Source organism: Bison bison, unplaced genomic scaffold, assembly GCF_000754665.1.
Source record: "Bison bison bison isolate TAMUID 2011002044 unplaced genomic scaffold, Bison_UMD1.0 scf7180017864261, whole genome shotgun sequence".
Classification (NCBI taxonomy): Eukaryota; Metazoa; Chordata; class Mammalia; order Artiodactyla; family Bovidae; genus Bison; species Bison bison.
In genome coordinates, this window is record NW_011494833.1 from 1430751 (window position 1) to 1450503 (window position 19753).

The 19753-nt window shown below is 36.1% G+C and overlaps 1 protein-coding gene across 1 annotated transcript in view; it reads left to right on the top strand.

Annotated features, from left to right (window-relative positions):
* Window positions 1-1720: 1720 nt before the first annotated feature.
* The window catches only part of ADAM7 (ADAM metallopeptidase domain 7), a 55805-nt gene continuing 37772 nt past the window's right edge, over window positions 1721-19753 (top strand). The window contains exons 1-8 of the mRNA XM_010848225.1: window positions 1721-1772; window positions 3220-3323; window positions 6878-6954; window positions 10331-10409; window positions 11946-12022; window positions 15460-15652; window positions 17225-17278; window positions 18452-18523. Of these exons, the coding sequence (XP_010846527.1) occupies window positions 1721-1772; window positions 3220-3323; window positions 6878-6954; window positions 10331-10409; window positions 11946-12022; window positions 15460-15652; window positions 17225-17278; window positions 18452-18523 (708 nt within the window). The remainder of the gene's footprint in view (window positions 1773-3219; window positions 3324-6877; window positions 6955-10330; window positions 10410-11945; window positions 12023-15459; window positions 15653-17224; window positions 17279-18451; window positions 18524-19753) is intronic.

A 19753-nucleotide genomic window follows, 5' to 3' on the forward strand; every position in this document is an offset into this window, starting at 1 on the left:
TGTTATACTTATTTTGGGAGAAAAGAAAACTGAGGTATGGAGAGGTCAGACCTTGTCCAAGGTTTGTAGGTAGGAAAAACAAGTGCTGAGAACAGAACCCAGGTGGTTTGGATCTAAATGTCCACTTCTATTTACTGCATTATAAAACCTCCTCCTAGTTAAGTTAAATAATTATAGTCTACTTTTATTGGGTGCTTACTATTACCGAGTATTTTTCCAAACTCTTCAATATGTTAATATGTGTGCTCAGTTGCTCAGTCATGTCTCTTTTGCAACCCCAGGAATGTAGCCTCCTCTGTCCATGGGATTCTCCAGGCAAGAATACTGGAGTGGGTAAACATTCCCTTCTCCAGGGGATCTTCCTGACCCAGGGATTGAACCTGGGTCTCCTGCATTGCAGGCATTTTCTTTACCATCTGAACCACCAGGGAAGTCTGTTAATTGGCTATACCCCAATACAAAATAAAGAGTTAAAGAAAACTTCCAGTTATGGTAGACTGGTTCCATTTATGGGAATATTATGGGGATAATCAATAATGGAGATAGTGGAGGGATAGAATCCCAAGCAGATATGGGGTTATATTACAAAGGTATATCTCTTCTAATATAAGGAGAGAACACCTGCATATAGAAGGATTTGTACAGGTCCTTTGCACATTTGCCCATTAATGTTTTCTTTTTGTATTGATTTGAAAGAGTTCTATATTATCAGGATCTATGCCCTCACATTTTATTATATATGTTGTATGTATTTTTGGAGTTTTTATTTGCCTTTTTTTTGAAATTAATTTGTGATTTATAGCATAAATGAGCTTTCATAAATAAGTTTAGATGAAAGTGATCTATCCTAGCTATCAGACCAATAAGTACTAGGGATGTAATGTACAACATGATGACTGTAGTGAACAGGGTTAGGTGGTATATTTAAAGTTGTTAAGACAATAGATCTGTAGAGTTCTCATCAAAAAGAGAAAAAAAAGGTGGGGTGGTGGTTGGTGTCTATATGACATGAACCATTTCATAATATATACTGTCAAATCTGTATGACATATACCTTAATCTGTTGTCAATTATATCTTAATAAATCCAGGGAGAAAGGGAAAGTTATTTCCCTTCATCTCTCCCTCTTACCCTAGTGACTCTCTGGATTCTTTTATCAGGGTGGGGATAAAATATGGATTCATATCTTGTGTTTCATTTAGTACCATAACATCATTATCCTCATGTCCTACATGGTCCAGGCCTTTATTTGGCTAAGAAGGAAAGTTCTCAATATTTCTATCTACTTTATTTTATCAAATTTTCCTTGACAGTTCTTACATGTGGCTTTCAGCATAGATGACTTTCTTCCACCACAGTTTATATGAACATGCTTCAGTAATTTTTTCCAAGACAAATGTGATGTTTTCATTTTAAAAATAATTTAGTACATCTGGAGTCATATTTGTAACAGGTATAATATAGGGATCTCTGTCCAGCCCACTTCCTCCACCACCACCATCTCAGTGGTTGCCTTTAATTAGTACATGACGTCCACCCTCCAGGTTTTAGCCTAAAGCACCTCACAAATTGTGTAACACGATAAGGAACACTCCTTGTGCTGGATCGAAACTGCCTGTCTGTCTGCTAGGGTCTTCGTCCTCTCTGTGGCAGCAAGGACCAAGAACTGTGTGCGTCTTTTCTCAAACACATGTGCCCCAGTTTGCCAGAATCATTCAGAATGTTTCCCGGGAGTTTATGTTTCATGATTTTACTCATTTTTCAGATTAAAGGTATGTGTTAATCTTTTTATGATAGTTTTCTTAGTATGCTATGAGGCAACATCTCTTTTGTCACCAAGTTTAAATTGTAAATGATAAAATATTAATATTCACTGATTTTGCTGAAAACATAGCGTAGAATTTGGACTAGATTATGTTTAATCTTGAGATTCAATAGTTCTATAAAACATTGTATTAATCTTAAGTACTCTGATAGATGGTGAGAAGGATTTTACTGAATATCTGCAAGGCAGCAAACACCATGTTTGAGCAAGCTCTGGAACTTGGTGACGGCAGGTAAGCCTGGCATGCTGCAGCCCATGGAGTCACAAAGAATCGGACATGACTGAACGACTGAACTGGAACTGAGACAACATGTTAGCCATTAGCCACTTTGTGTATTAGCATGCTTAAAATTCTATATTATCTCCATTTAGTGGTAAGAAAATTGAGATTAATATCTGTGGATCAGAGAGATTAGATGTATTATTCATTGTCATGTATGTGTGTTCAGTTGCTCAGTCACGTCCAACTCTTTGCAACCCCATGAACTGTAGTCCACCAGGCTCCTCTGTCCATGGAATTTCCCAGGCAAGAAAAATGGAGTGGGTTTCCATTTCCTCCTCTAGGACATTTTCCTAATGCAGAGATCAAACCTACATCTCTTGTGTTTCCTGCATTGGTAGGCAGATTCTTTACCACTGCACCACTTGGGAAACCCCACTCATAGTCATACTGGTAATAAACCAGTAAAACTCTGGTTCCAATAAGAACAGATTCTAAAAGCCTATGCTCTTTCCTTTACATCACTCTGTAGTGGGGTTGGCAGGGCTCACCTGACAGATGATTACCAATCTGATAGGTAATATAGAGATTATTTTAGCACTGATTCAAAATGTCTAAAATCCCTTTCACATGGGAAAGTCTTACATTTAGCTCTGAGAGTTGTCTTCAAATACAAATGCCCCATAGAGATAAAATCAGTAATTTACATTGAAACAAACTATTGCAGTGACTGGCTTCAACAGGAGGCAGGATCCAGAGACAGGCAGGAGAAGACAAAGGTCACACCTGCAGAATAAAGTGAAAAGATGTAAGAAACTGAAGGACCCCAATCTGTTTGCCTACTTTCCAATGGAATTCTCCAGGCAAGAATACTGGAGTGGGTAGCCATTCCCTTCTCCAGGGAGTCTTCTCAACCCAAGGATCGAACCTGGGTCTCTCACATTGCAAGCAGATTCTTTAGTGTCTGAGCCACCAGGGAAGTCCATATTTTCCTAACTTAGATATATCAGTCTCAATTTCCATACTTGTAAAGTGGGGATGCTCTTCTACCTGGCTGCTAATTGGGAACAAATGAACTCCATGAGAATAATTCTGTTATCCAATTACCATGGATCAATGTTAATGTCAAATATATCTCCTCCACCCCTGGCCCCCCGCTTATATTCCCTTTTAGAAAAGGTCATCCTTGGAGTAGAGGGTCAAGAACTGGTTCATCCTAAAAGGCTTCCTCTGATTCAGAAGCGAGATGTTTGGCACATCCATGAGGATGACATACAGGTATGGGCTTTGATTTAATAAATGAAATGCATTGTTTCGCAGGTATACAGAGAGCAAACAAGTGCCATATGGTGTCTTTTCTAAGGATTCTTACTCCTCTTAACACATATGCTTGGTTGGAGAATGGTGTGGGGCGGGGAGACCAATCCCTTAATGGATTAGAAAACAAACAAACAAAAAAAGTTCAGGTTTGTTGGTGGGTGAATCCTCCAGTTTACGTGAAGAGTTCCACTAACAGTTTTCCAGGCTGATCCAAGACAGCCTCATTTGTTCTGAGCTGATGGCTGTGGAGTGTCCCTCTTGAGCATTTTGCTCTCCCAGTGATCTGATCTGCAGGTTTATTGACCTCACAGATTCTACAGCATGGCTGAACAACTTTCACAGAAATACAAAGGCCTGCTGCTGAGAAGAGTGTTTAATTCAAGTGTTAAAATTTAAAAACATTTAAAATGTTAATCCCCAAAATAATAAATATTTATGTAGAAAATGCACAATACTCCTAATGGGGAGGAAGCTTCAAAATTAGGTTCAATGCCCACTATTGTCAAAGAGGACTTCTTTGGTGGCTCAGACTATAAAGAAGGCTGAGTGCCAAAGAACTGATGCTTTCAAACTGTGGTGCTGGAGAAGACTCGTGAGAGTCCCTTGGACAGCAAGGACATCAAACCAGTCAATCTTAAAGGAAATCATCCCTGAATATTCAGTGGAAGGACTGATGCTGAAGTCGAAGCCCCAATACTTTTGCCTGATGTGAAGAGCTGACTCCTTGGAAAAGAAACTGATGCTGGGAAAGATTGAGAGGCAGGAGGAGAAGGGGGTGACAGAGGATAAGATGGTTGGATGTCATCACTGACTCAATGGACATGAGTTTGAGCAAACTCTGAGATGGTGAGAGACAGGGAAGCCTGGCTTGCTGCAGTCCATGAGGTTGTAAAGAGCTGGAGATACTTAGCAACTGAGCAACACTGCATTGTCAAAGACATACAATGATTGTTTTTATTTTTATTTTTAAATTACTTTGTTTAGTTTTTAAAAATTTTTTATTTTGTATTAGGGTATAGCTGATTAACAAACAATGTTGTGATAGTTTCAGGTGAACTGCAAAGTGACTCAGCCATACATATACATGTCAATGACTGTTTTTAGATACTTATTATCAGGCATTTCCATTTTGAGACTTAGGTTTTTCATTTGACCCATGGAGCATCCTGACTGTCACTTTGCCTCCGCACTTCTTGAGAAAGCCGGCCTTTCAAATGCAATGACTTGTTCTCTCTCCACCATAACAGGAGCTCACTTTTTAGGTTTCTCGGTCACAAGTAAGACACAGTTCAACTTTCCAAATGGTCCCATAAGGCCTCTTTCCCATGGCTTGAGATGATTAAAAAAGTTAACTCTCCATCTACTGCCATAAAGTCTATTTTTTTTTTATAATCTCCTTGCAAATAGTTTTTCTCTTGATCTTCAGTTCTTTCCTCATCTTCCCAGACCTTTTAATGGTTGGACATTGGTGCTCAGCCAAGAGGTCAAAACCTGCTTTCTATTATCCATTGTGCAAAAGCCGGTGGGCTCTTTTGGTATCTATTGTCTGAAGACTTAATCCAGACTAAGATGAAAAGTTCCAGGATGAACCTACAAAATAAGCCTGGACAGGGCAGGAAATATGAGTTTGGAGCATCTTGCAGCTGTAGAAAGTAAGGAAGTTCTCAAACAAACCCAAGCTCACATTTATGGGAATGTGTCAAGAAAACAGAGGGATCAACAGAAGGATCTCCTAGTTTCCAAAAGAAAAATTTGAGCAACAAAGTCAATAATGTGGTTTTAGACCATAATGCAAAGTATCAGTCAATATCCATGAGCCCATATTTGCATAAAAAGTGATTGAACAAGGAAATTAATGAGGGAGAATAGACAAATCTCTCTTAAAGAAGAATCAGAAACTTGATGCAGAAATTCACCCCCCTCCCCAGGAGGTGGAGCATAGCACCCCACCTTTGAGTATGGGCTGTACTTCATGACTTCCTTCCCAAGAGTAGATAGAATAATATGGAAGAAAGAAAAAAGTATAACTTACAGTGAAGAAGGCTGAAAAATGTTGCCTCAGTGAGATGGTCCAGGTTAACATCAGTAATAAGTCATATTGACAGTATGTTCTTCTGATATGATGCTATGAAAAATGACATTTGATTTTGTTGTTTTCTATCAATTCTCCATAACTCCAGTCTAAACATGAGAAAAACATCAGATAAACCTAAACTGAGAGACATCCCACGAAAAACCTGACCAGTATCTTTGACCAGTACTGTTCAAAACCATCAAGGTCATTAGAAATAAGGGAAGTCTGAAAAATTAACACGATTTAGAAGAGCCTCAGAAGAAATGACAATCCCATGGACAGAGGAGCCTGACAGACTATATAGTACATGGGGTCACAAAGAGTCAGACACAACTAAGTGACTGAAAAACAACAACAACAAAAGGACATAAATTGAAAAGTCATATACAAATAAAAGGAAAATATCATTTTCAAAAGTAATCAAAAAGAACAATTTATCATAATGTTATCATGTCATTATTCAAAAGACTTTTATTAGCAACAATATCTAAGGCAAGGAAACAAGAATGACTATAAATTTCTGTTGAAATTGTAATTTTGAACTTCCTTTATTCAAAGCTATCTGGTAATATTTACCAAAAGCTTTACATTCCTCCCCCCCAACATTGTTAATAGTGAAATTCTAACTGCAGTGAATATCCCAAGTGAAATTTCTAATATAGATGTAGATTAAATAAGTTCATTTTGTGTCTTCAAGTAAAAAAAATACGCATACTGTAAAAGAAGATATATTAGAACAGGAAATGCTCATGGTCATGATTTATTTTTATGTGAAGATGTAGAGTATAGGATAGTGTATACCAACTGTTAAGAATACATAAACAGAAGATCCAGGGGAGTAAAACTATAAGGATATATAGTAACTTGTATACCTCTGAATAAGGGGAAAGTATGCATTTTTTTTCATTTAATTTCATTTTATAACTGGAGAAAAAGTCCACCAAAATTAAAAAAAAATAACTTGACAATTATCCTGCAATTAAAATAAATAAAATTTAAAAACTGTACTCCAATATAAAATAAAAATTTTAAAAATAACTTGGGGGGACTTCCCTGGCAGTCCAGCGGTTAAGACTTCACTTTCCGATGTGGGGAGGCTGGTTGGATCCCTGGTTGGTGATCCAAGCTCCCACAGGCTGAGATCTTTGGATCTTGGCCAAAAAAGTAAAATACAAAGCAGAAGCAATATTGTAATAAATTCAATAAAGATTTTTAAAATGGTCTATGTAAAAAAAAACTTAAAAAAATAACTTGAAAACAAAATTTTTCATAGAAATTCAGCTTTATCAGTATTTATTATTTTGCCTGAAAGGACTTTTGGGTTGCTGGGTAGAATGTGAAAGATCTGTAATTTTCCCCTCTACCTACCCCTCTACCCACCACCAACACAGACTCAATGGGCACACATTTAAGTCACATGATGGATACTGTTTTTCAGGAAGCTTATGAAGAAGAATTGTTGTATCAACTAAACCTAAATAGAAAAATCTTAATAATTCACCTTCTAAAATCAAGGTAAGTTCTATGATAATTCAATACCTTATAGACATATTAGTCTATAGTATCCTAGTTTTCATAAAAAACTTCTGGTAAAGTGAATTCCTTAAGCCCTTCTTATGTATATGTAATCTGAATTCTTACTCTTCTAAAATAAGCTTGTATCATTTCAACAATTTAATAACATTTAACAACAATTATAGACACTGCTCTCCTGTTCCTAAATTACTTCCTATCTGGGGCACCTGGAGTATGCTCACTTTAAGGGTTCATACATTAATGCTTTGGAAATCAGTGGGACAAAATAAACTTGAAAACTAAATTTTTTTTAAGTGACTTCTAAATTATTGAAAATAGACATCAAATAGAGTTCTGCTGGAGAGGACTCTAAGGGATGGGAAGAATTTAGTTTATCAAGTTATTTTGTGTACCTTAAATAATTCTAATGCATTAAACTTTCTTCAATAGCTCTCTTCACAACTGTTGCTGCTGTTTTTGTTGAATTTCCACTTCTTTCTTTTCTGTTGGTCCTACACACAATAGCTCTTCCTCCCAGCCTCAAACATTGAAATCATGAAGAATTGTCAAATGAGTAAAATATAAGGATAACTCCACTGAAGAATTGAGACTCTGGCCTATTAGCTAAAAAAATAAAGTAAATAAATAAACAACAACAAAATCTCCTTCCACTTTGAGTCTCCCACTGGACAAATGTACAGAAATATGAACCTAATAACATACTTATATTGATAATTTGTTCAAAATCTGCATATTCTAACATCCTCAGGATGGAAGGAAGCTAATATTTATTGAGAAATTTCTATGTGCCTTTCCTCAAAGTTCTGTTTTAGTCCCCAAAAGTTCTGAAAGTGTTAACCTCTGCATCCATTGAAATGTCCACATGGTAGTTTACACTGATTGATATTTGAATGTTAAACCACACTTGAATCCTTGTGGTAAAACCCTCTTTGCTGTATTCAGTTCACTTAGATTTTGTGAAAGGTTTTTGAAACCATGTTAATGATGAATATTATTAAGCATTTCTACTTTTTTGTGATGTTTGTCACATTTTTATATTAACATTATGTTGGCCTCAAAAATGAGTTAGGAAGTATTCTCTCTTCCTATATGTTCCAAAAGATGTCAGTTTTAGAATGCTTGATGGAATTCATGAATGAAACTACCTGTGCCTTGAGGATTTGTGTGTGTGTGTGTGAGTGGTTTTATTATTACAAATTCAATTTTATTCAGAGAGGGTTATTCAAATTTTTTACTTCACTTTGTATCAGTTTTAAATTGTAATTCACAAGGAAAATGTACATTCATGTAAGATGTCAAATTTTTGGTATAAAGTGTTTTTTATAATATTCTCTTAATATTCTTTTAATGTCTATAGTATCTGATAAAACTTTTATAATTTCTAATGCTAGTAATCTGAGTTCTCCATCCTTTTCCCTTGACAAATCTGAAGAGGTTTATCAATTAGTTCATCTTTTCAAATAGCCAAAAATTGGATTTGCTCATTATTGCTCTAATCTATTTATTTCACAGAATCCATCTATTATCTTTATTATTTAACTTTTCTACTTATCTAGGGTTTACTTTTCTCTTTTTATAGAAACATTTCATCTTTTCTGTCATAAGTATTTAAACTATTTAAAACCATAATATTTCCTTCAAGTATTAATTTAAATGCATCTAAAAAACCTTGACATGTTTTATTTTTATTATCATTCCTTTCAAAATATTTTGTAATTTCTTTTGAGACTTCTTCTTTGACTCATGGATTACTTAAGAGTGTGTTATTTATTTGATACCAATATCTGATAGTTTATGGTATAACCTTTGTCAAGATTTGTATGATATCATTTTTTTAATAAAAATTTATTGTAATTTGTTTTATAGCCAAACCTATGTTCTAACTTGTTAAACATATCATATGCCCTTGGGAAAGAAAATATTTTTCAGTTATTGGATGAAGAGTTCTAGGTTGATAGAATTATTTAGATCTTTTATTTTTACTTACATTACTCTTTTATTTGTTCTGTCAATTGCCAAGGGATGAGTATTAAAACATCCAATTATGAATTGGAATTTTTATCCTTTGAATTTTTAAAACAATTGCTTCATGTATTCTGAAGCTTAGCAGTTAGACTCATACATATTTATCGTTTTTTCTTTATGGTGTACTGACTCTTTTCTCATTATGTCATTATAAAATGTCACTTTTGCTGGGAAGTGTATTTTACCTGGTATTAGTACAGTTTAGCTCTGTCTTCACATGTTTACTGTTTCCATAATGTACAGTTTTTCATCCATTTTCTTCAACCTACCTGTGCTTTAACATTTAAAATGTGTCTCCTGTAAGATGGCAAGTGGTTGGTCACTGCCTTTTAGTGACTTCTGACACTATTTCTAACTGGAAAGTCTGATTTCTAATTGGCAAGGTTAAGCTATTAATATTTAATGTAATGAATGATACATTATAATGTTATGAAAGAATGATATGGTTGTATTTAATTTCTGTTTGTCTCTATTTTTGTTTCTCTGGCCTTCTTTTCCTACTCTTCTTTGGATCTTTGAATTATTTGACTTCTTTTTTACTTTATCTACTGGCTTTTTGTTTATCTATTGTCTTTTTAGCAATATCTCTCTGCTTTAATTTAAAGTTTTTGTTTTGGAGATTAAAATATATATTTACAGTTAATATTGTATGAAAGTGAAATGAAAGTCTCTCAGTTGTGTCTGACTCTTTGCAACCCCATGGACTGTAGTACATGGAATTCTCCAGGCCAAAATACTGGAGCGGGTAGCCTTTCCCTTCTCCAGGGGATCTTCCTAACCCTGGGATCAAACCCACATTGCAGGCTGATTCTTTAACTTCTTTACCAGCTGAACCACAAGGGAATATTGTATAATTTTTTATAAAATGTAAAACCTGCAATTATTTTAAGTCCATGTGTCATATGTACATGATACATATATCTTAATGCACATTAACCCAACAGATATATATTTTGATAAAATATATACTATATATATATATCTCATATATACATATATGATATATAATATCACAAATATTTTGCATTAATTTTGGCACTTAAGGCAAGAGATTTTTCCTTAGATAATATTTTTCCTAGGTTCTTCTCAAAATGATGCAGTTTTAGAACTGCCAGGATCTTTTTCTGTTTATTTTGTTGCCTGTACCACACCCTGAAATCTAGATAGAGAGTCTTCTCATGTGACCGGGATTGATTTTGCTTATCTTTAGCATAAGAGGATCTTGCTGAGAATTGAAAGCAGCCTAGAGGCATCTCTCTAACATAATAAGCTTTATCTGTTCACTTATTAGAATAAATGAATCTCACCATCTCCCTGTCCTCTTTTCCAGGGAGCTTTTAGCCTTAAATTACAGTGAGACGTACTACTCCACAAAAGGAGAGGAAATCACCAAACATCCTCAGATCACGGTATCTTACAGGACCTTCCACTGTCTCTTCTTTGAAAATATTTATTTCCTTGCATAATTTTGAAACCATTCTAGCTTTTGAAACCATTCTAGTAGTTGCAGAAAGCGTTACATCAGAATCAGAAAGTTGCGGGAAGTGTTAGTTAAAAAATAATAATCATAAATAATCTAAAAAAATTTTAAAAACTGAAGAGTTAACTTGGTTCTAACAACTGATGAGAGCTTCTAAGCACTACTGTCCACTTGCTCCTCCCACTAACACTGGTCAAAGAGAGTGGAAAATACATAGAGTAAGTATAAAATTAAAAAAAAAGAAATTAATCTTGCATTGACTACCATCACTGAATGATCCTAGAATAGAAGCTATGATCCTCTGAATGCTAAAGGAGGCTGATCACTGCCTAACAAGCAAATCAATGACTGCTAATGTATCTTATTGATTTCTTTGTACCCCAAATGGTGTTAAGTCTGGAGGAAGGGTAAAACAGGACTCCAAAGAAGTATGAGGTACCTGATGGAGTACTAGTTAAGCTAAAGGATAAAACTTAAAGATATGGAACAATTTTAAAACCTCCATCTATTTGACTCTTATGTGAATAAAATCCCCTTGCCCAGTCCTTCTGATGCACCAACACTGAGTCCTCTCTTTCATTCTCCAAATGAGTTTTGGTTCATTTACTATAGTATTATTTCAGTGGATACATGTTCTGTTTTTATATTTATTTTCCATTCCAGAAGATGCCCACTGAAGCCTTCTAGCCAAGGATGACTTTATTCTCTTCTACCAAATGTATACTTTTTAAACCATATCACCTCTATTTAAGGCAGTTATCAGCTATGAAATTTAAGTCATCATGCACTCTTTGTAAAATAGAACAGTAAGAAAGCTGGATTACATTCTTCTACAAAGGGAGTGGATATTAGTCTGTGAGGGCCTGAGGTTTAGGGCCATAGAAATTGTCACACATAGACAGGAACTGAACAGAAGGAATTGATGGAAAGAGAAATTATTGGTGGAATCACCATGAATGGAGCACCAAGGAGGAAGTAATAAAGATATCAACTGATTGAAGCAGAGAGGCAGGGAAGTCATGAAGGAAACTGGTTAAAGAGTGAGACCTGATTTTTGCGATCATCAAAAACTGATTTGATTTCATATGCAACAGGGGGAAATGTATAATGATAGCACAGGGAGGGTAATTTGATAGAGATATTAAGATGGATTAAGGAATAATATTTCTAAGTAAAAGGGTCACACTTCTAAGGTTAGCATCAACTCATAGACTGTTAAAATTGTGAGGGAAGAATTTATATACTGTTTTAAACAAAATAATCAAGCAATTAAAATAAAAGAATTCTAAAGTAGCTTTAAAATCTTCCAACACAAGAATGCAGTGAATGAATGCATTAATGAATATAAGTGTAATTTGTGAAAATAAAATAATTATTATTATTATGAATATAAAATGTATATATATTAATATTTATATAATACCAAAACATGTACTTTTGTCAATAGCCTCTTCATCTCTTTTAGGATCACTGTTTTTACCAAGGATCTATCTTACATGAGTTTGATTCTGCTGTCAGCATCAGCACATGTCATGGTCTGAGGTAAGCACTGTATCTTTCTACTTAAATGAGTTATTCTATGAATTTTCAAAGACATTCTCTTTTATTTTTTAATTTTTTAAATTTTTTTATGTTTTATTTTTTTGCTTCATTCATCTGTTGAGTTTATTTTAAATTTTTTATCTTATTTTTTAACTTCACAATATTGTATTGGTTTTGCCATATAACAAAATGAATCCGCCACAGGTATACATGTGCTCCCCATCCTGAACCCTTCTCCCTCCTCCCTCCCCATATTATCCCTCTGGGTTGTCCCAGTGCACCAGCCCCAAGCATCTAGTATTGTGCATCGAACCTGGAATGGCAACTCGTTTCATATATGATATTATACATGTTTCAATGCCATTCTCCAAAATCATCCCCCCCTCTCCCTCTCCCACAGAGTCCAAAAGACTGTTCTATACATCAGTGTCTCTTTTGCTGTCTCATATACAGGGTTATTGTTACCATCTTTCTAAATTCCATATATATGCATTAGTATACTGTATTGGTGTTTTTCTTTCTGGCTTACTTCACTCTATAATAGGCTCCAGTTTCACCCACCTCATTAGAACTGATTCAAATGCATGGATTGGAAGAATCAATATAGTGAAAATGAGTATACTACCCAAAGCAATTTATAGATTCAATGCAATCTCTATCAAGCTACCAATGGTATTCTTCACAGAGCTAGAACAAATAATTTCACAATTTGTATGGAAGTACAAAAAACCTCGAATAGCCAAAGCAATCTTGAGAAAGAAAAATGGAACTGGAGGAATCAATCTGCCTGACTTCAGGCTCTACTACAAAGCCACAGTCATCAAGACAGTATGGTACTGGCACAAAGATGGAAATATAGATCAATGGAACAAAATAGAAAGCCCAGAGATAAATCCATGCACATATGGACACCTTATCTTTGACAAAGGAGGCAAGAATATACGATGGATTAAAGACAATCTCTTTAACAAGTGGTGCTGGGAAAACTGGTCAACCACTTGTAAAAGAATGAAACTAGAACACTTTCTAACACCATACACAAAAATAAACTCAAAATGGATTAAAGATCTCAATGTAAGACCAGAAACTATAAAACTCCTAGAGGAGAACATAGGCAAAACACTCTCCGACATACATCACAGCAGGATCCTCTATGACCCACCTCCCAGTATATTGGAAATAAAAGCAAAAATAAACAAATGGGACCTAATTAAACTTAAAAGCTTCTGCACAACAAAGGAAACTATAAGCAAGGTGAAAAGACAGCCTTCAAAATGGGACAAAATAATAGCAAATGAAGCAACTGACACACAACTAATCTCAAAAATATACAAGCAACTCCTACAGCTCAATTCCAGAAAAATAAACAACCCAATCAAAAAATGGGCCAAAGAACTAAATAGACATTTCTCCAAAGAAGACATACAGATGGCTAACAAACACATGAAAAGATGCTCAACATCACTCATTATCTTTTATTTTTTTAAAGACACTTCATACAGAAAAATTAATGGCAAAAAACATACTGTATATTTTTGGCATGAATATCCAGCCTAGCCCATTTTTAATGTTCATTTTAGACAAAAAGGTACAACATGCTCTAAGCAAGATTGATTTTTCAATATATGATCAAGGGATTCAGAACTGGAAGATAACTGAGATTTATCCAGCTTGGCCTCTCATGTTATCAGTCAGGATACTGACATCAGAGATTTGTTCCTAAACATTAATTTTGCTGGTGGTTGAACTCTGTCCAAAAACAGGCTTTCTACTTCCTAATCCTATACATTCCTACCACATCACAGCACAATGCTTCACAGCTTTTTACTAAATTAGGCAGTGTTTCCAGTCTCTGGAAAGTAAAAAAGTCAGAAGTAAAGCCTATATAAGATGTCTCTAGCTCTTGGGCTCAAGGACAAAGGAAGAAGATGTTGGGAGGCAAAGTAGAAAAACAAGAAACTTGTATCTTCATTTATGAGGATTTTACGTGTTCAGTTTTCAGTATTTGCAAGAATAAAAAACCCTTTAACAACACAATTACCACATAGCAGTGTCTGTACCTTCACATATTTACTCTTTAATTAATACATACAAATTCACAAAATTTTTGCATGAACTCAGACTTTCCAGGGGTCCTCCCCATGAGTGGGAATTGCTACTCTACTCATGCTTCAGAGGAAAGATGGAGCTGTCAAACTTCTGAAATCCAGATGAGTTGTCTCTTAGCAAAGAGTCACATGCCATATCACCTCTCGTCGTTGTTGTTCAGTCTCTAAGTCACGTCTGACTCTTTGTGATCCCATGGACTACAGCATACCAGGCTTTCCTGTCCTTCACTATCCTCAAGGCTTTGCTCAAACTCATGTCCATTGAGTCAATGATGCCATCCAATCATCTCATCAGTATATCACCTCTTATTCACTCAGAATACCTGGCTACCTGCTGACATGAGGCCTTGACTCCACTTTCTTATTTTTTAAAATTTATTTATTTTAATTGGAGGATAATTGCTTTATAATATGTTTCCCTTTCTTAAAAAGGCAAACTCCATAAAGTGAAACAGAGAAATACTGTACTAGAAATATCAATAACCTCAGATATGCAGATGATACCACCCTTATGGCATAAAGTGAAGAGGAACTAAAAAGCCTCTTGATGAAAGTGAAAGAGGAGAGTGAAAAAGTTGGCTTAAAGCTCAACATTCAGAAAACTAAGATCATGGCATCCGGAACCATCTCTTCATGGCAAATAGATGGGAAAACAGTGGAAACAGTGTCAGACTTTATTTTTTGGGGCTTCAAAACCACTGCAGATGGTGATTGCAGCCATGAAATTAAAAGACGCTTACTCCTTGGAAGGAAAGTTATGACCAACCTAGATAGCATATTAAAGAGCAGAGACATTACTTTGCCAATATAGGTCCATCTAGTCAAGGCTATGGTTTTTCCAGTGGTCATGTATGGATACGAGAGTTGGACTGTGAAGACAGCTGAGTACCAAAGAATTGATGCTTTTGAACTGTGGTGTTGGAGAAGACTCTTGAGAGTCCCTTGACTGCAAGGAGATCCAGCCAGTCCATTCTAAAGGAGATCAGTCCTGGGTGTTCATTGGAAGGAATGATGCTAAAGCTGAAACTCCAGTACTTGGCCACCTCATGAGAAGAGTTGACTCATTGGAAAAGACTCTGATGCTGGGAGGGATTGGGGGCAGGAGGAGGAGGGGATGACAGAGGATGAGATGGCTGGATGGCATCACCGACTCGATGGATGTGAGTTTGGGTAAACTCCAGGAGTTGATGATGGACAGGGAGGCCTGGCATGCTGTGATTCATGGGGTCGCAGAGTCGGACACAACTGAGTGACTGAACTGAACTGAACTGAATGTAGCAGTAAAATGAGAGAGATTTTAAATAGACATTGTATTCCCAATTTCCACAGGGGGTTCTTCAGGGTGAGAGATCAAAGGTACCTTATTGAACCAGTGAAATATTCAGATGAGGGAGAACATTTGGTGTTCAAATATGACCCCCTGATGCAGCAGCCTGCCAATTATTCTTGTACAGAGCTCAACTTTACCAGGACAACTATTCCAAAGGGTAATACTAAATCCCTGGAAGATTCCAAAATGGAAGTGAGTGCTTTATTTTTAAATCATTTTTATCCCATGTCAAATGCCTCTTATTTTTCTTCTCATCTCAAGACAGAGATTATAAGCCCAATGAAAGCAGTGTATATGCTACCTGAATCTGACTCTTCACTGTTTGAAATCTGAAATGTCAATTTTTTGTTGTTCTTATCTTTATAGGAAGTGTTCATTTCCTATAGCAAATCTCAGTTTGTCTCAACAAGTTCAAAGAAGGTGGCTATCTACAACCCTAAATATATAGATTTATAGTATTAGAGCTAAATGTGGTTGGAAGGAATGAAATTTACATCTTGAAATCGCTCCTAAATATTGTCTTTTCTTTCCTTGTCTTTCTTGCCACATTTTTTTGGGGAGGAGTTGCTGGTGATAAACCAGATTATCTCCCTCACATCAAGCCAAATAGTCTAATTGTTAAGGTGGAATTTCTAGTGGAATGACACTACAGTGATAGTCTTCTGTGTTTTAGGCTTTTCTGTACTAGCTCATTGGAGAAGGCAATGGTACCCCACTCCAGTACTCTTGCCTGGAATATCCCATGGACAGAGAGGCTTGGTAGGCTGCAGTCCATGGGGTCACAAAGAGTCAGACACGACTGAGCGACTTCACATTCACTTTTCACTTTCATGCATTGGAGAAGGAAATGGCAACCCACTCCAGTGTTCTTGCCTGGAGAATCCCAGGGACAGGGGAGCCTGGTGGCTGCCGTCTATGGGGTCGCTCAGAGTCAGACACAACTGAAGCGACTTAGCAGCAGCAGCAGCATGCTAGCTCATATCATCTTAAATCCCCACAAGGCGTTAGCCTTAAGATCTGTGAGTGTTTGTCTTCTTCACATATCCATGGTTTAGACTGTGTCTGAAACTTTCTAGATGCCTAAGAGGAGTTTTCTGATTAAATCAATCAATTAATAAATGATAAGTTAGCTCAGAAAAGAATAACTTAGGCAAATAGTTGAACGATATGCCTCTGGTTTATACTCAAGAGAATATGCATGTACCTAGCACCTGATACTGAAGGCTGAAAACTTAGAATTTCCTGAAACTGTGTTTTATAAAATAAAGACCTATAATTAGCAATGTTTTACAAGTTTCCTTGGAATTGAATTTCAACAAAGGGAGATTGGGAGACAGAAGAGTAGAAGGAATATGGTCAGTCCTATTGACTGATTTTATGTCCTACTCTCAACTATAGATGGCCTTTTTTTATATGAACTTACTTAGTAAGTGTTTACTTTATAAAAGAAAAAAAAAACTAAATGTTAAAAACTGTATTCATGATTCCTTACTTATAATAACTCTTATTTTACCTGAAAGACTAAACAAAGAAATGAAGGAATATAAAATATGGAATGTTGCTTCAGTTTCACTAAAACCTGATGAATAGAGCCACATGTTTTAATAACATAATGGGTTTTATTTACCTAAATTTCTAGAATTATTAGATATATTCTTGGACCTCACCTTACATACCAACATTTTTCACCTAGAAAATTTTAACTTAAAATGTTAAGATAAGAAATATTAACCATACTTCATTTAATTTTCCATACATTTCCAGAGCAAGGAAAAAGAAAAGCATATTGAACTATTCATTGTTGCTGATGATAATGTGGTAAGTTTTCACTTAAACATTTGCTGTCTATTGTAGTTGTGATCTTTTAGCAAAGAGAAAGTAGTATTTTCATCAGAATTTCATTCCAGGTTCAAAGTTCTGTTTTTAGCTTCCCCGGACATATGTAAGAGACTATAAGGTCCTTTGGGTATACAGCAGACTAAGCCAAAATAGAACCTTCTCTCTCCATTATGAACATATGGAAATGATAACAACTTACAAAAAAATTGAAAATGTGTTTACAGTCTATATGTGGGTTTGTGCTCAATTGCTCAGTCACGTTTGACTCTTTGCCACCCCACGGACTGTAGCCAGGCTCCTCTGTCTTTCCCAAGTAAGAATGTTGGAATGCACTGCCATTTTCTTCTCCAGGGAATCTTCTTGACCCAGAGTTGAAAGCTGTATGTCCTGCATTACTGGCAGTCTCCTGCATCACAAGCAGATTCTTACTGCTAAGCCACCAGGGAAGCCCAAGTGGAGAGAAGTGGGGTGGACCACAGTTTCTTGTCCTTCTCCATCATATCTCTGGCTCCAGGATGATCCTTGATTATATGCTCCTGAGTCTGTGGCCACCATGGATATAGGAGGGCTGATGAAGTTGTTGTTTTTTGCAATATAGTGGTTGCTATGCAGCTTTAATAAGTTTTGTTATAAATATGGACTCTAAAGCAGCAGTCCCCAACCCATTTTGGCACCAGGAATTGGTATCTTGGAAGACAATTTTTCCATGGACCAGGAAGCAGGGAGATGGTTTCAGGATGATTCAAGTGCATTACACTTATTGGGCACTTTATTTCTATTATTATTACTTCAGCTCCACCTCAGATCATCAGGCATTTGATCTCAGGGGTTGGGGACCCCTGCTTTAAAGAACTGTTATCAGTTGGCTTAATAAATAGGTATAATGCTATATAATGTAATGTGAGGAGGGAACAGAGTTATAAAGAAACACCTTTAAATAGTGCCAAGTTAAAGCTGCCTTTAGAAACTGCTATATCTGGTTATTTTATATTAAAAGTATATTTCTGCATAAGTTGTCTAGATTTTTCAGCTCACTGGAAGGAAAGCCAATGAATTTTTTTCTTTGAAATATACCATGATGGAAATAATTTTGTTGAAATTGCATTCAGTTTCTATGATTAATGAATGTTAATTGAATGTCTATTTTTCCAGTATCGCAGAAATAGTCAACCTCATAGTAGACTGAGGAACCGAGTTTGGGGAATGGTCAATTTTGTCAACATGGTAAGATTTGACACAGTTTGAATCAAGCCAAAAACACAAATGAAAGAAACTTTTAGGCTAGATCTCTGCTGGATTTTTGTAGTAATCCTGATACTGATACAGCCCAAAATACAATTCACCAAGGCGGCTAATTAACAAAATTCCATTGGGGGGAAAAAAAAAAAATCAAAGCAACAAATGAATCACAACTGTAAGTTTTAAGTTTTCTAAGTAAATGACATTTAATATTTACATAAGTTTTAAACATTCGTTACTAAGCACAAAATTTACAAGGCAGTGTACAAAGACTTGACTACCCACCATGAATAATTAAACCCATTCTTTGAAATTACTGTTCCATGACCTTGCATTGTATAGCAGAAAGGCTATCAAGCACTAATATATAATCCGTCTTCAGACAGAGAGATCAGGGGAAATATTTCTATGAAAAGCAGCAAAATGATTACTTTGTCTAACTTAGAATGAACTAGAACCCTTTTAAATAAATAATACTGTAAATTTTACACATCTTTTAAAAACTGACTCCTTCTGAGTTAGCCAGCTCCTTTACTAGGATAAAGAGGGCCCCCCAAAAAGACACTGTAGAAATCACCCCTTTAGGTCAGTGATTTTTTTCATTCACCAGCTGATCTGTTTCTAGTTTTTCACTAGAATCTTTGGGGACCTGAACCAGCCCTGACTGTGCACTGAATTCCCAGGTTAAGTAAGGCCACCAGTTTTGCTCTGCACATAGGGGAAGTCATGAGCTGACCTCTATTCAAATTCTACTGGTCCTAGGGCTGTTGAATAGGCTATGAAGATTCCATGGTGAGGGTCCCCGGTCAGACAGATTGAAGTCTATATTTAGCAATGAACAGGGCTGCAAATCAGATTCCCTGCTTGGGAACAGCAGGAGAAGCAGCTCTGAAACTGGTAAAGCTCTGTTAGCTGTCTTAAGTCAAGTTGACCCCCTTTCCTAGCTGAACAGGATCACTGACTTTGCTTGAAGACTATTAGCTCTGTCTGCCCATCTCTTAGGCCCATCTTTTAGGGGTTTTCACCAGTCCAGAAGGGGGTTTGCTCTGGGGGAATCTCAAGGGCTGCTTCTCCTGTTTCTTGCAGTTATCTTTATTACTCCCCTAATATGGATCCAAATATAACACAGATCTATCTCTCTCCTTGAGTTCCCATCCACAAACTGTTGCACATTGCTGAATTAGTACTAAATATTTTCAGTTCAGTTCAGTGATA